Below are 17337 nucleotides of genomic sequence, written 5' to 3' on the forward strand. Positions count from 1 at the left end.
CCAGAGTACTTCAGACCTAACAAATTTTACATTATTTCAATGTATGTACAAAGGACTGTTTTAGCCTCAGGGAAATTATTATCCTTTCCAGCCTGCCAGAGGACTGCTTACATTTTTTTAGGAGTTGTTTGAACTTGTATTTCCAAATGTCTTCTTCCTGTTATATGTTCTCTTTATCAGGATAACTATCAAAATAAAATTCCCTTTTCATTCCCTTTTAGCTCCCCAGAAGTCACAAGCAGAACAAGAAGAAAACAGGTGACTTTTATTCAGATAATACTCTTATATTAAAAATATAAAACATGATTGCATTTTACTATTTTTAATAATTTTGTGTTTTATTCTCTTACAGGTTTAGTTTCAGGCATTCTACATCAGTTTCTAGTCTAGCTGAACGATTAGTCGTCTGGATGACTGACGTAGGTAAGGTAGTCTTTGTTACATTTTATGTGTCACTGAGATGCTGGTGAGAACCCCTGCTTTCTCTGGACACCTCCTTCCTCAGTGGGCCATGCCTCTTCACAGCGAGCTTGAACTAGAAAGCAGAAGAGAGGGGCTCTCGCTCTGTGAAAGGGTCCTGCAGGCCCATCAAGTCTCACTTTTTTTCCCTGACCATGTCCTACCCTCCACATACCAGCTCTTTGTCTCTTGTTGGGTAAGAGATGTTTACTTGCCATTCACCTTAGGTCACTGAAAGCTGTGGTTATGTGCACTGGCCTCGGAAGGGAGAACTGTAATCTTTACCCACACAGACTGGAAGCCGTTGTCACACTCAGATATCAGAAGGGAGTATTTCTGCCCACTTGTAAAAGTAATTGTGCAAACATTTCAGGGTGTGCTTTTGAAGAGTATAGGCTAGTGACTTAGGCTCCAAGATGAGGATATAGCTGGAAGGAGGGCAAAGGAGGTAAGGAGTTCCCTTCCGGAAGCCAGTGCTCTTAGGATCTAAATGGAGTACACTATTTTTTTTTAAATAAAGTACTTAAAAAAGTTTTTAAATTATGGATATGAAGATATAAAAAATGACTGTTATAAGATAGTATGTTATAAATAATGGTGTAGTGACTATTACAGGATATCTGAGTTCTTATTTAAAGAATATTCTAAATGACAGTTTTTCACTGTTTTTTAATGCTCCTTTGAAAACTATAATATTATTGTATAGTATTACAGATAAGATGCCTGTGCTGAAAACTGTTAGATGAGTTAGTTCTGTCCATTTGTATGTCATACGATATTTAATAAAAGTGTTATTCTCATAGAAGGAAACATTTTTTACCTTAATAATTAATCAACTTTCAGTATTAATAAATAATATACAATAGTATAACATTTAGAAAATCGTCATAGGAAAAATAAATTTTAATTTACCTGAGGACTTGAAAATTTAAAATATAAAGTATTTATTAAAAATGTATAAAATGTGTTTTTCATTACTTCCCCTCATTCTTTTTTTAAATGTTTCTTTATTTTTGAGAGAGAGAGAAAGAGGGAGGGGCAAAGAGAGAGGGATACACAGCATCTGAAGCAGGCTCTAGGCCCTGAGCTGTCAGCACATGCCTGATGTGGGGCTCGAACCCATGAACTATGAGATCATGACCTGATCCAAAGTCGATTGCTTAACTGGCTGAGCCACCCAGGTGCCCATTCCTTCATTACTTTCATAGTTTTATCATCTTTATCTATTGCTTGGTCTTGTAGGTCTTTGAACTTCATATAAATGAATATAGATATAAATTATTTCTTCACTCAGTTCGTCCGTATTAACTCAGGTAGCAGTAGATCTTTCATTTTCACTGCTATATACTCTGTTGTTTGAATATATCCCAGTTTATTCTGTTGATAGCAGTTGAGCTGTTTCCTCCCTACCCTTTTTTTGTCATAGTGAATGAATAGTGTTGCTCAAGTGAGTGTGAAATTATATAGTCAGCAGTTTTAATTTGACCTTTCCTGATCACTCAGGAAGTAGAGCATCTTTTCATATGTTTATTGACCATTTGTGTTTCTTTTTTGGGAAATGTCTTTTTGTCCCTCCTGTCTTTCTGTTGGGTTGTTTCTCTTTTTCTGAAGATTTTTAGTTCTTTTAAAGAGACCTTTTATACTAATCCCTGATGTTAAGACGCTAGTCTGGTAGTAAGGTGAATGAAATAGATTCTCTTTTATTTGTCAGGATAGCTATTGATTAATTTCAGTCAGAGGATAATTGGGACAGTGGTAGGTCTGAATGAAAAGTATTCTCCCTTCCTTTCATCACAAGGTTTCACTTTAAGAGACTTGGAAACTCTTCCGTTTGGAATTGCTCTTCCCATCAGAGATGCAATTTACCACTGTCGTGAACAGCCTGCTTCAGACTGGCCGGAAGCTGTCTGTGTCCTGATTGGAAGGCAGGATCTGTCCAAGCAGGCCTGCGAAGGAAACTTACCCAAAGGGAAATCTGTGAGTATCAACATAGAGAGTTCAAAGTTCAGGTTTAGTCTCAGAATTAAAGTAGAAATCTTAATTTTTCTCTTAAGTCTTTTTCCAAGTGTATACATCAGTTTGTCTTTTATGTTTTATGCTATGGGGTTTATAATTGGGCATATATTCTTATTAATAAATTGACATGGGAACAGAGGTTTTGTGAAGACTGTGTTTTGCCTAGACTTCGAGTTAGGACAAGTGCTAAGTATGTACATCCAGTACCATGGCTCTTTCTGTGCGTGTTGGGAGAGAAATTGGTAAGTAACCACTTTGGTAGTTAGTAGCCTCAATATGAATCTGTAACTATTTAGTTCTTTCTACTTTTTTTGATGTGTTGAATTTCTTGAGTTTAACTTTTTAAATAGATGTAAATACATTATTTATTTTTTTTATTAAAAAAATTTTTTTTTATGTCTTTTATTTATTTTTTTGGCAGACAGAGAGAGTGTGAGCAGGGGAGGGTCAGAGAGAGAGAGAGAGAGAGAGAGAGAGAGAGAGAGACAGAATCTGAAGCAGTCTCCAGGCTCTGAGCTAGCTGTCAGCACAGAGCCTGACGCCGGGCTCGAACCCACGAACAGTGAGATCATGACCTGAGCCAAAACTGGACACTTAACTGACTGAGCCACCAGGCGCCCCTAAATACATCTGTTTAATTACCGAAAACTGAAGCGCCAGGAAAGGGTTTTTTGGGAGCTGGGATAAAAAGACATTAAAGTTGTTTAGAAGATGTCTTAGATCATCTCCTGAAATTCTGTCCTGAAATATCAGTCTTCCAGTCTGCTTTTACTTTATTTTTTAGAAGTTTACATATTTATTTTTAGAGAGAAAGTGTGCGCAAGTACACCCGCACGTGAGGGAGGGGCAGAGAGAGAGGGAGAGACAAAGAATCCCAAGCAGGCTCTCTGCTGTTAGCATGGATCCTAATGTGGGACTTGAATTCACCAACTGAACCGTGAGATCATGACATGAGCCAAAACCAAGAGTTGAACGCTTAACCAGCTGAGCCACCCAGGCGTTCCTAGTCTGCATTTATAAAGAATGGGTTCAGAGAAGACTACTAACAGAAAATGAATTACATCATCACTCTTTGATGATTTCTCTTTTTATTTTTTTAATTTTTTAAATGTTTTTTAAATTTATTTTTGAGAGACAGAGAGAGACAGCATGAGCAGGGGTGGGTCAGAGAGAGAGGGAGACACAGAATCTGAAGCAGGCTCCAGGCTCTGAGCCATCAGCACAGAGCCCGACGCAGGGATTGAACCCACGAATGTGAGATCATGACCTGAGCCAAAGTTGGATGCTCAACCAACTGAGCCACCAGGCGCCCTAATTTCTTTTTTTTAAATCAGTCTCTTTTAAAACTTAAAAATGGAATTTCTCCTACTTCTTCTAGAGCTCTATTTAGCTTAAAAAAAAATGGTAGCATTGCATTACCCCGAGGATCAGAGAGGATTCTGGGATTGTTTTTCCACTCCAGGTGACTCATCTACTTTGTTTATCTCCCTAAGAGAATAGCACAAATATGCCTCATTGCTTATTAGGTTTTGAACATATTAATCAAAATGAAATTGTTTATACTCTACATCAGGTCTTAGGCTATTAAACTTCTTCAGAGCTTCAGAGTCTGTGTCATGATTTGCCTGCTGGGTCTATGAAGAGAAGCTGTTGCCGTGGGATCCCATCTCCAGCAGCGCTGGCCCAGCTGATCTGGCTTTTTATCGATACTTGTATAACAGCTCTTAGTTGAATTACTGTTTGTCTTGTTCTAAACAAAACCAGGTTTTTTAAAATTGCTAATAATATGGTGATTCTTTCCCAAGATAAATTTTAGCATTTAGACCTGTTTTGTTACTATTAGAGCAGTTTAACATCATTAGCACTAAAACCAAATGATATTGATGATGTTTGACTTGTATTAAGTATGATTTTAAGTAATTGTCTAAATTCAGTTTGTTCAGTTATTTGAGGCTACCTTTTATAACTCATCTATTTTCAGTTTATTGGCTATTTGGGTGTATATTTTATAGCTAACTCACCCATTAGAATATAGTTTCTTTTAAAATTACATATTCCATAGGAGCCATAATAAATATTTATGAACTAAGTAAGAGGGATTAGTCATATCTGCTATTATTTTTTTTCAGGCTAATGTTCTTTCCATATTAAATGTTGTAAAACTTTAGCATCTTAAACAATTTTTTGTTAAAGGAGTATAAGATTCTTGAGAGAAAATGAGAAGATTTCATGCTATTCACATCTAGGTTGAAGTGTGATTGATTTGGATGGGGAAGGCTCATATGAAAGCACCTGCTGAGCTTCTGAGAAAGAATGATAAGCAAGGGATTAACCCTTCTTGCTTATTTGCTGCAGTCTGATTAAGAAATCCAGTTAAGAAACATTCTTATAAAAAGTGAAAATCAATTAAGTTCCATTTAAAGTACTGAAGTAAGAAAGTACTGTTAGCTCCCTCCAGTCCTTGGTATATGCCTTTCAAGCTGTTTTCTTCTGCTCATGTTAATGGAAGACGTTATTTAAGTTAGTGTGGGTTCTTTAGTAATGGCGAATAGGTTTCACTCAAATTCCTTTTAGTAATTTGCTTCCTTTTTAGAACATTTAGGATGTAGTTAGATTTTTATAATTTATTTAGAATGTTTCTCTAATAGAATCAGCTTCCTGACTATTGTCCTAAGTCTAGTGTTTTTTCCCTGGGCTCAAGAAATAATTTTCCCAAGTGGGCAGTGTGACTGTACTTTTAAAAAAGACTTCTGGATTGAAGTCCCAGTATACACGGGGTACCCAAACCAGCCTTGCTATGGAATATGTATTTTCTTTGTGCAGACAGAGTCATGGTGCATCATCCTATGTATCTTTGTGTTCAGTGAGTGCATGGTGGTTGATTTTTAAATTATTATTACAATCAAGTCTGTTACTCAGGTGCTCTCATCAGATGTTCCTTCAGGAACAGAAACTGAGGAGGAAGATGATGGCATGAATGACATGAATCAGGAGGTTATGTCATTAATATGGAGTGAAGATTTAAGGGTACAGGACGTGCGAAGGCTTCTTCAAAGTGCACATCCCGTCCGTGTCAATGTGGTACAGTATCCAGAGCTCAGTGACCATGAGTTTATTGAGGAAAAAGAAAACAGGTAAAGGAAACATGTCATTATCTCGTCGGTATTTTTTTTTATGGTTTATTTATTTATTTTGTGAAAGAAACCATGTGCTTTCGTACCTCACAAGGTTGCTCTGTGTGTACAGCGAATTATTTCTTAAAATTTTTTTTTTTACATTTTAAGATTTACTATTGAGAGACAGAGCATGAGTATGGGAGAGGCAAAGGGAGGGAGAGACACAGAATCTGAAGGAGGCTCCAGGCTCCAGAATCCAAGCTGTCAGCACAGAGCCTGATGCGGGGCTAGAACTCACAAACCACGAGATCATGACCTGAGCTGAAGTGGGATGCTTAACTGACTGAGCCACCCAGGTGCCCCTACAGCGAGTTATTTCTACATAGTGCTTAGAACACTGCCCAGTATGCCATATGTAGTATAAAGCTCAATGCAGTTAGCCATGATTATTAACTGAGTTCACTGATATTATGATGCTAGTTTTTTCTAACCTTTTAATATCTCTGAAATCAGAATATGTTTTTCATTTAATAGGTGCTCTAATTTAGTTGGCAATATTTTTTCTTAGTGTCTCATGAAATAGTGATCTGTCTTATAATCAGTGACATCTTAAATAGAAAGGATTACAGGATTGTTTCCATTATTATAGTTTTGTGGATTATATTTAAGGTTTCTGCGAAAAAAGTTCTATGGGATTGCCTTGAATTTTTCTGATTCTAAATTAAGGTGGGGCAGTGTTCCTAAAGAAACTTAGGATAGCAAATTTTCCTCACCAAAAAACTAGAAAAGCAGCTGTGTGTGTATACACTTAGAGAATGTGCTTATGAATAGTTTTGTCTGCAGAGAAAATTTTAGCCTCTGAAAGGATGTTTTTGTGTCTTTAGATATAACTCGTGTTAAATGTTTATTTTCTGATTATAAATGCTCCTACTTTTACAATTTCTGTCTGTTTTTTTTTAAGGGGCTACATGGAATGTGATTTAATATAGAAACAAGTTAAGAGTAGTGTATTAGTTTCAAAATAGAGCTCACTGAAGCCATTTTAACCTTGAATATAACTGATTTATGGTGCTATTAATCCTGTAAATCTTAGCCATCATGTAAGTGAGACTAATACTTTTTTCCCTGGAGACACTATGAAATCCACTGGCTTCTAGTATGGAGAGTTTCTTTCCTGTGTATAGGCCACAGAGGTAGCACTTTAAAAAAATTTTTTTTTAAAAATGTTTTTTATTTATTTTTGAGAGACAGAGACAGCGTGAACAGGGGAGGATCAGAGAGAGAGAGAGAGAGAGAGAGAGATACAGAATCTGAAGACAGGCTCCAGTCTCTGAGCTACCTGTCAGCACAGAGCCTGACGTGGGGTTTGAGCCTATGAACTGTGAGATCATGACCTAAGCCGAAGCCGGACATTTAACCGACTGAGCCACCCAGATGCCCCACAGAGGTAGCACTTCTGAGGCTATGGTGGCAGAAAGGATGGGTGAGGATCCCAGACGTACTGAAGGTAGCTAGTCTGACAACAAAATGAGGAAACCCAAAACATATAACATTTTCCTTTGAGCAGGTTAGCATCAGAGTGGAATTTAGATTTCTCTTTGTAGATGCCCAGGGAGGGTTGGCTTGGTTTACAGACCAGGTGGTTTTCACTGAAAGCAAATATGAAAAGAAAGAAAATGTATCTCTCAGATTTCTAAGGGTAACAAGAGTATTAAAATGAGAATAACCATATTTGGATGATTCATCCACAACTTTGTTTAGATTTACTTTGATGTGATTTCATCTTATCAGAACTACTTCTTTTGGAATACTTTCCTACAGATTACATTCCAGTTTCTTTTTGTTTAAAGATTTTTCACATGTTGGTTTTGATTTTAATTATAGATTGCTCCAGTTGTGTCAGCGAACTATGGCCCTTCCTGTAGGACGAGGAATGTTTACCTTGTTTTCATACCATCCTGTTCCAACGGAACCACTGCCTATTCCTAAATTGAACTTGACTGGTATGTTAAATTCTGGGCTGAGCGAGAGAGGAAAATAAGATTAAGTACATTTTTAGTGGAGTTACTGAATTATTTTAGTTAAAGCCAAAGAAATGCTCTTTCTGTCCCCAGTGATTTCATATATTATTAATAGCTACTCTAGTGGTTTTCAGAGCTTGAATAGCAAAGCACAGTAAACCTTTAAGGACATAGTATGTCGCCTCTTAACTAGGTTTTGCTTTTAGTGAGACCATTTTATGATATAAAAAGGCACTTGGGAAAGTTTAGAAAGATACTAATAATGGTGAGATTATTGAACTTTAAATAATCTTGAAGTAGAATATGTAAATGCTCAAGTATAGTAGAGCATTTGGTAGAATTCACTAGTGTTAACATTTTTGTATACATGGTTCCCAATTTTTTCTATTTTATAATTTTATATATGTTTAATTATCAGCAAATTTGAATCTGTTTTAGAAATTGTCTTAAAATTTACTGTAGAGTGAGCATCCTTTCATACCTACCAAACATAGGTGTATAGTTATATTGTATACATATGTGTAGGTATTGTATACACATAGTTTTAATCAACAACTTCATTTTTATTTGCTCCAGAGTATTTTATTTAATGGAATATAGTGTACGTAAATAACCTGATTTTGTTGGAAATTATTTTTTTGCTATTAACATGTTGTCAGGGCATAGTCATTTATTTAGTTATTAATTGCTTTAAAAGTAGAATTTCTAGGACAGCAAGATTTTAAGGCTTTGATTTTACATCAAAGCCTTAAATGATAATATGATGTAACATTATCAAATTATCTTTCTGTTTGGTTGTGTGGATTTTTACTTCTGCAACATGGAAGTGTATTCCTTCTCAATGTTATTAGTGCACGTTCACCTAGTGCTAGTTTGAATATGTTCTAAAGGTGACAGTTTTGTATGTCGAAAATATCATTGAAAATTCCTGAAGTATGTGTGGTTTCATGAGACCTTTACAAAATGTATATATTATACATGCAGTACTGTAGAGTATGTAATATATGCAAATATAATTCCATAGTGTTTTAAGTTGCACAATTTAATAAAATCCAGGGTCCCACTTAGATATGTGGAGATCTTATACTTTTAATAGCATATGGAAAATGAGATTCGCTGAGTGAAGAACACATTTTTATCTCATTATTACCTGTTCTGGATCCCTAATCTTATTTAGAGACCTAGCAAGCAGAATTACCTTCAGTATGTGAACTGTTCTCTCTCTTAGAGATGAAGCAATATGGCAAAATTTGGATAATTCCTGAATCTTCATAGAGAGCAGGGTATACAGGTGTTCATTCTATTAGTCTTTCAACTGTTTGAAGGTTTTCATAAAAACAATTTGGGTTAAAAAGAAAATAATTTCATACAAAGTTGGCAAATGTTAAAATGTATTAAATCTGGGCAGTGGTGCTTGGTTGGGTGTTGAAAAATGAATACATGAATTGTCTTTTTTGTTTTCTGAATATATTTAGTTAAATTTACATATTCAAATCTGCATATTCTGACATTTACCCAAACTTTCATTCTTTTAGCCATTTTGGCAAACTTCCCCGTCCCAAAAACCTAATATCTTGTTTAAATAATAAGTTAATTTAGGAAAAGATACTCTCTTAGAATAAATAGCTCCATAACTTACACTGATATACCCTGTTTGTACTTTTGTATGTTTTTATTCTTATTGAAGAAAATTTGCTTTACCTTTTGCCTGTCATTTTCTCTTGTGTGTAAATACTGAGTCTTATGGAAATGATGAATTGTCTTAGAAAGTGAGTTTTTCATTATCAATCTCTCTGCCTTTTGAGAAAGTAAAAGTATACTTCATGAATTTGTCACCCCGTGTGGTGCTGTCATGCACCTGCATTTGAGTTAGTTCTTAGGCACACAAAGCAAATGGTAAAAACGAATATATTTTACTTTGTGTGTGTGTATATGTGTGCCAGCTCCAGCTAAGATACTGTGCATCTATTTGAAATTTATTTTACATAACTTCAGAGCTCCTTTAAAACCATATTTTCAAACTGGTAGTGAACTGTGCAATTTTATGTGATATTTGGAACACTAATTTTAAACATTCATCCATGGCCTGGCTTAATTAATACAGAACATTAAGGATATATGAAGAGTTTATATTTGCCTGTACACAGTGTAGATCAAAACCAAAAGACTCAAGAAAAGAAATTAAAAAAGAAATAAAATCATGAACATTAAAAAATTTTTTTTAAATGTTTATTTATTTTGAGAGAGAGACAGAGAGTGAGCAGGAGAGGGGCAGAGAGAGAGGGAGACACAGAATCTGAAGCAGGCTGCAGGCTTTGAGCTGTCAGCACAGAGCCCTGTGCAGGGCTTGAACTCATGAACTGTGAGATCATAACCTGAGCTTAAGTCGGATGCTTAACTGAGTGAGCCACCCAGGCATTCCTAGACCTTTTTTTTTTTTTTTTTAAGAATTTCTTTATTTTGAGAGAGAGAAAGAGAACATGCATGTGGGAGCACGTTGTGAAGGGGCAGAGAGAGAGAGGGAGAGAGACTATTCCAAGCTGGATCTGCATAGTCAGTGTGGAGCCCAATGCGGGGCTCGAACTCACAAACTGAGATCATGACCTCAGCTGAAATCAAGAGTCGGTTTCTTAACCGACTGAGCCACTGAGATGCATTCATTTTATTTTTTAATAAGCTCTTTTCTGTTTGAAAGAGATTTCAAAGCAGTAGGTATCCTAATCACATCTGTATAAAGTTAATTTGGCATCAGTTATCATAGCCCCATGTATTTTAGCAAAAGGATGATGAATTATTTTATTTTTAAAATAATTACTTATTATTTTTTTGAGTATAGTTGACATACAGTGTTAACTTTAGTTTCAGGTGTACAACAGTGATTCAATAACTGTGTAATGCTCACCACAGGTGTAGCTACCGTCTGTCACCGTAGAATGTTGTTATAATTCCATTGACTGTATTCCCAATGCTGCCCCTTTTATTTCCATGACTTAAAACTCATTCCAAAACTGGAAGCCTGTGTATCCCTCCCACTCTTTCATTTATTTTGCCCATGGCCCTACTCCCCTCCTCACTAGTAATCATCATTTTATTCTCTGTATTTATAGGTCTGATTCTGGTCTTTGTTTATTCATTTCTTTTGTTTTTTAGATTCCACATATAAGTAAGATTATATGGTATTTGTCTTTCTTTGTTTGACTTCTTTCACTTAGCATAATACCTGCTGGGTTCCTTTATGTTGTAAATGGCAATATCTTATACCTTTTATGGGCTGAGCAATATTCCTGTGTGTGTGTTCGCACGCGTGTGTGCATGCATGCCTACGCATGCTACATCTTTATTTTGTTGATGGATGTTTGGGCTGTTTTCATATCTTGGCTATTGTACATAATACTACAGTAAGGATAGAAGTGATTGTATCTTTTCAAATTAATGCTGTTGTTTTTGAGGGCCAGTAAATAAATACCCAGTAATGGAATTATTGGATCAGTGGGACTTCTGTTTTTAAATTTTTGAGGAACCTTTATACTGTTCTCCACATTTACTTTCTCACCAACAGTGCACAGGGTTCCTTTTTCTCCACATCCTTGCTAATAACATTTGTTAATTCTTTTTGATTCTAACCATTTTGACAGGTGTAAAGTGATATTTCGCTGTGGGTTTGATTTGCATTTCCCAGATGATTGGCAGTGCTGAGTGTCTTCTCATGTATCTGTTAGCCATCTGTATGTCTTCTTTGGAAAAATGTCTATTCAGGTTCTCTGCCTGTTTTTAATTAGATTTTTTTTGATGTTGAGTTATATAAATTGAATACTAACCCTTATCAGATATATGATTCTCAGATATCTTCTCCTGTTCAGTAGGTTGCCTTTTTGTTTTGTTGATGGTTTCCTTTGCTGTGAAGGAATTTTATTTTGATGTCATCCCAATAGTTTATTTTTGCTTTTGTTTCCCTTGCTTTAGGTGACATATCTAGAATAATGTTACTTTGGTTGATATCAAAGAAATTACTGCCTGTGTTCTCTTCTAGGAATTTTTTGGTTTCACTTCTCACATTTAGGTCTTTAATCCTTTGGAATCTATTTTTGCGTATGATATAAAAAAGTGGTCCAGTTTTAAACAGGTAGTGTTTTTCCACCTTGAATCAGGTTTGACATACATATATAAAAATTTAAGTACTCACAGTAACCTAATATCATCCCAGGTGTTATGAGGTTAAGGGTTTCGAATATAGAAAAAGTAATCTCTGTTTTCAAAAATCTAAATTAAGTAATTATGGATTTATTATGAATTGTTACTCTCTCAATTTTAAATTTGTTTGCCTGAATAGGACGGGCCCCTCCTCGGAACACAACGGTAGACCTTAACAGTGGAAACATCGATGTGCCTCCCAACATGACGAGCTGGGCCAGCTTCCACAATGGTGTGGCTGCTGGCCTGAAGATAGCCCCCGCCTCCCAGATCGACTCAGCTTGGATTGTTTATAATAAGCCCAAGCATGCCGAGTTAGCCAATGAGTACGCTGGCTTTCTCATGGCCCTGGGTCTGAATGGGCACCTGACCAAGCTGGCTACTCTCAATATCCATGACTATTTGACCAAGGTGAGACTCTTAGCTTCTGGGCCATGGCGGCAGCTCCTAATTGTTCTGCGTGCTCTTCCTTCTTTATTCTTCTTCCTCTAAACCCACTGATCTCATAGCAGGCAGAGTGATCTTTCTGAAGACTTCCTGTGTCAACACTCTTTCAAGATCTTCCATTGCTCTTGATACATAATCCAGGAGCCTGTGTGATCCCACTTGTTCAGCCTGCTTTGTATCACTCAAGCCCTTGCTCTCTATATCCTAACCATGGGGACTGGCCATTTTAGCTTCTTGGTACACCAGATTTTTTCACTTCACAGTTTGGCACACCAAACTCTTTATCTTGGTGTACACTCTAAATTTTGGTGTAAATTATGTGTAAAAAAACTAAATTTTATGTCATAAAAATTCACCCATTTAAAGTATACGATTCAGTGGTTTTTAGTATATTCAAAGAATTGTGCCTCCATTACTGCCGTTAATTTTGGAACATTTTCATCAGTCCCTAAACGAGCCTCCTGGCCAGTAGCAGTAATTCCATTCCCATTTCCCTCTCGTCACTGGCAACCACAGGTCTACTTTCTGTCTCTATGGATTTGCTGATTCTGGACCTTTATATAAATGGAATCATACAATAGGTGGTCTTTTATGACTAGCTTCTTTGTCTTACCATAATGTTTTCAAGGTTTGTTCATGTTGTATCATGTAGTAGCACTTCATTCCTTTTTATTGCACAATGGATATTCCATTGTATGGATGTACTGTATTTATCCATCAGTTAGTGGATATGTGGGCTATTTCTACTTTTTGTCTATTATGAATGGTGATGCTATAAGCACATGTTTTTGTGTGGACGTATGTTTTCATTTCTTTTGGATATATTTCTAGGAGTAGAATTGCTGCATCATATGGTAAATGTTTGTTTAAATTTCTGAGGAACTACCAAACTGTTTCCAGAGTGACTTTACCTTTTTACAATCCCACCAGCAATATATCAGGAGTCTAGTTTCTCCACATTCTTGCCAAAACTTGTCTGTCTTTTTAATTATAGTCATCCTAGTAGGTCTGAAATAATATCTAATTGTTTTGGTTTGCATTTCCCTGATGGCCAGTGATGTTGAGCATCTTTTCATGTGTTCCTACACCATTTGTAAGTCTTTTCTGGAGAAATGTCTATTCAGATCTTTTATTTATTTTAAAATTGGTTGTCTTAGTTATATTCTTGATACTAAGTTCATTAACAGATAAATGACTTGCAAAAATTTTCTTTCATTCTGTGGCTGACTTTTCACTTTTTGATGATATCCTTGAAGCACAAAAGTTTTTAATTTTAATGGTCTGATTCATCTATTTTTAAATTTTTTATGAAAAAATCTTTTTGAAAATTTATTTATTTTTGAGAGAGAGTGAGAGAGTGCCAGCAGGGGAGGGGCAGATAGAGAGGGAGATACAGCATTTGAAGCAGGCTCCAGGCTCTGAGCAGTCAGCACAAAGACTGAGGCAGTGCTTGAACTCACACACTTGTGAGATCATGACCTGAGCTGAAGTTGGACGCCCAACCAACTGAGCCATCCAGGCGCCCCTCATCTATTTTTTTAATTGCTGTGCTTTGATATCATATTTCATTTTGTTCCTAATGCATTCATACCTGTGTTTTCTTCCAGGAGTTTTATAGTTTTAGCTCTTTCAATTAGTTTTGCGATCCATTTTTAGTTAATTTTTGTGAATGATGTAAGGAAGGGGTCCAACTTTATTCTTTTGCATGTGTCTACAATGATCACCATTTTTGAAAAGACTATTTGTTTCTCGGTGCATTGTCATGGCATTCTGTGGTCACTTGACTAATGATGTGAAGGTTTATTTTCTGGATCTCATTAGAGCCATTTACATGTTGTTCTCTCATCTGACCTCATTTTCTCTTACTTTCTAAAGCTAACTGCCTCCCTTTCTACCACTTTTCCTGGCGAATTTGTATTAATCCTTCTGGTTTTATTGTAAATTTCACTTCTTCAGCTATCCCTAATAATTCTCCAGCTCCTCCTAATCTAAATTAGGCTTTTTAAAAATACTATTTCATATTATTTTATACTTTTTCACTATACTGTCTTTTAAATAATATATCTGTATATTTTAATTCAACACTTTTTCCTCCATTAGGGCACTCGCATTGTGAGAGGAAGAACTGTGTCTGTTTAGTTTGCTGTTGTATTCTTGGCGCTTCTCACTGTGCCTGTCAGTAAAAGTGCTTACTGAAAGTGCTGGCGGGCAGTACTGTATTTAAGACTACATGTTTGTTTTAGTAGTGACTTACATTTCATCCTACTTTCTACCTTAGGGTCATGAAATGACAAGCATTGGACTGCTCCTTGGTGTTTCTGCTGCTAAACTGGGCACCATGGATATGTCAATTACCCGGCTTCTCAGCATTCACATTCCTGCCCTTTTACCCCCAACGTCCACAGAACTTGATGTTCCTCACAATGTGCAAGTGGCTGCAGTGGTTGGCATTGGCCTTGTGTATCAGGGGACAGCTCACAGGCACACTGCGGAAGTCCTGTTGGCTGAGATAGGTATGGTATTAATAGTGCTGTGTCTTCATAAGCCTACCTTGCCTTCTCCACATGGCAGTAAAATCATCAAACTTAAGGGGAAAATAGTAGCTTTTGTTAGAATGTTCTCATGCTAATTAATAAAAACAACCTGAATATTTTCCAAGACTGATATTAGTGTGCAGATTATTAATTTGCATGTTTCTTTGGCCAGCCCATTGTTGAGCTCCAGAGCTATTTAATGAGGTAACCTTTGGTCTTTTTATTTCCCTTGGTACTTTTCTTTTTTTAAGTTTATTTAGTTATTTTGAGAGAGAGCATGCGTGCGTGTGCTCACACGAGTCAGGGAGAGAGAGTGGAGAAAGGATCCCAAGCAGGTTCCACACTGTCAGTGCAGAGCCTGACGTGGGGCTCAAACCCACGAATCAAAAAATCATGACCTGAGCTGAAATCAAGAGTTGGATGCTTAACCATCCGAGCCAGCCAGGCACCCTAAAAGTATGAATTTTGGATCCAGCCAAACATTTTTTGGATCCATACACAGGACTTCTACCACAGTAGGGCTCACTATGATATAGATTCAAAATAGGTATCTAGAAATATAATATTTAGCTTAAAAACAAAACTTTTTTTTTTAATTTTTGAAAGAGAGAGCGTGAGAGAGGGAGGGGCAGAAAGAGAGGGAGACACAGAATCTGAAGCACGCTCCAGGCTCTGAGCTGTCCGCACAGAGCCTTAATATGGGGCTCAAACTTATAAGCTGCGAGATCATGACCTGAACTGAAATCAGATGCTCAACCGACTGAGCTACCCAGGTGCCCCCATATTTAGGTTAAAAGCATAGTGTCCTCTTGTCCATTAGTATTATTTGAACACATTTTAACCTTTCTAATGAAGTATTGGAATTAGCAAAACAAAAACAAAATGCAAGAAATTAAAAATTAGAAGTTTTTTGAGCACCCTTCCCTTTAAGAACTTTTACTACTTCTTGATAAAAAAATATTTTTTAAAATAAAACCCAGTGTTTCTCAGTGTCTGAAAGTCATTGCTTTCAAATTGGTATATTAAAAGAACCGTTTTGGGCTTTATTTTGTAGTGAACTGACAATTGTGGATACCATTTGTGATTATGTCATATCTTTCTGAGGGAGGTTATAGTGAATTCATGGTTCTTACGCAGCTTACTAGAGAGTTAATTCTAAGACTTACGGCAGAATTTTAAGAGGCCAGCTTGAGCCGTGTTATTTTTTTTTCCAGGACGACCCCCAGGTCCCGAAATGGAATACTGCACCGACAGAGAGTCCTACTCTTTAGCTGCCGGCCTGGCCCTGGGCATGGTTTGCTTGGGGGTGAGCCCTCTGTGCCTTCAGTGCTTCAGTTACCGTCTCTGCAGGTTTCTTCACTCTGAATACCACTCTGCCTGACTCTGACTCAACCTGAGTCTCAGCTCTTTTTTCTTACTGGATAGTTTTCTAAGTGCTAGATTTGGAAATGGAGAGAAATTGTATTGAAAAGTGGGGCTTTGAGATTTATATCTCCCTGGCTTAGATATAAGTGTTCATGAATGAGCTAAGGGAATAAAATATTCCCAGGAATTTAGGACCTAAGATGAAGTGATAGCCCCCTCAGACAGAAAAAAGGAAAATTGTGGAAATGTGTGTATGACGGGGAGTTTTAACAGTCCTTAGTAGTTGCTCGAGGTAAACCATGACCTTCTATTGGCGCCCTGATACTCACTGGGATCTCAGAATGTTGCCATCATAGTATTTGCTTTGTGACAGTGTAGTCATCACTTTGACCCATCTTTAACCACATCCTTGAGACATAGTGTAGAATTATCAGAAACCTTTCGTCAAATGACTGTCATCTAGAATGTGGGTTCCTTAAGGACCACCAGTACAGTTTTCTACTGAAACTAAATTCTATAAAGAAAAGTTTGCTATTAGGCATTTGATTCTTCACATTTGACACATGAACTAAGGAGGTAGATGGTACAGTGGAAAAGCAGCATACTGGGAATTGGGATCTTGATTTGGTCCTAACCAGTGAGTTATGTCATTTAACTACAGTATTGTCATTTGGTTAAACAACTCCATGGATTGTTTTATACCCTTCTCTATATCCAGCCCTGCCAGTTACAAGCTATGTAACCTGGGGCTTAATATCTTATCTCACTTTCCTCATCTATAAAATGGTAGTTATTTGGTAGAATTGTTATATTAAGTTAATCCATGTTAAACATCAGAATAGTACCTGAAACAGAGAAAGTGTTCAGTAGTTTATTATTATAGTCACTGTTGCTGTAAGAGGTCATTGGCACAGTAATGAAAGGACTAGGCTGCTCATAATTCAGGTTTCATTTACATATCTAATATTTTCTTTCATTTTAGTATAATTAACTGTACTTTACAAAAGCCTTTATTTTGTGAAATGAAAGTATGAACTTAAATATATTAAGTATTGTAATTCTTTTTTTTTTCCATAATATTTTATTGTCAAATTGTTTTCCATATAACACCCAGTGCTCTTCCCCTTAAGTGCCCTCCACCATCACCACCACCTCTTTTCCCCCTCCCCCTTCCCCCTCAACCCTCAG

At 36.6% G+C, this 17337-nt stretch overlaps 1 protein-coding gene across 2 annotated transcripts in view; it reads left to right on the top strand.

Moving 5' to 3' along the window:
- ANAPC1 (anaphase promoting complex subunit 1) overlaps positions 1 to 17337 on the top strand; it is an 85787-nt gene that overhangs the window by 37301 nt on the left and 31149 nt on the right. For both annotated transcript variants that reach the window (XM_029937818.1, XM_029937817.1), the window contains 8 exons: positions 222 to 258; positions 353 to 423; positions 2258 to 2436; positions 5395 to 5609; positions 7476 to 7594; positions 11943 to 12214; positions 14529 to 14763; positions 15999 to 16090. In XM_029937818.1, coding sequence (XP_029793678.1) covers positions 222 to 258; positions 353 to 423; positions 2258 to 2436; positions 5395 to 5609; positions 7476 to 7594; positions 11943 to 12214; positions 14529 to 14763; positions 15999 to 16090 — 1220 coding nt within the window. The remainder of the gene's footprint in view (positions 1 to 221; positions 259 to 352; positions 424 to 2257; positions 2437 to 5394; positions 5610 to 7475; positions 7595 to 11942; positions 12215 to 14528; positions 14764 to 15998; positions 16091 to 17337) is intronic.

The sequence above is a fragment of the Suricata suricatta genome, chromosome 4, assembly GCF_006229205.1.
Source record: "Suricata suricatta isolate VVHF042 chromosome 4, meerkat_22Aug2017_6uvM2_HiC, whole genome shotgun sequence".
In the NCBI taxonomy this organism is placed as follows: Eukaryota; Metazoa; Chordata; class Mammalia; order Carnivora; family Herpestidae; genus Suricata; species Suricata suricatta.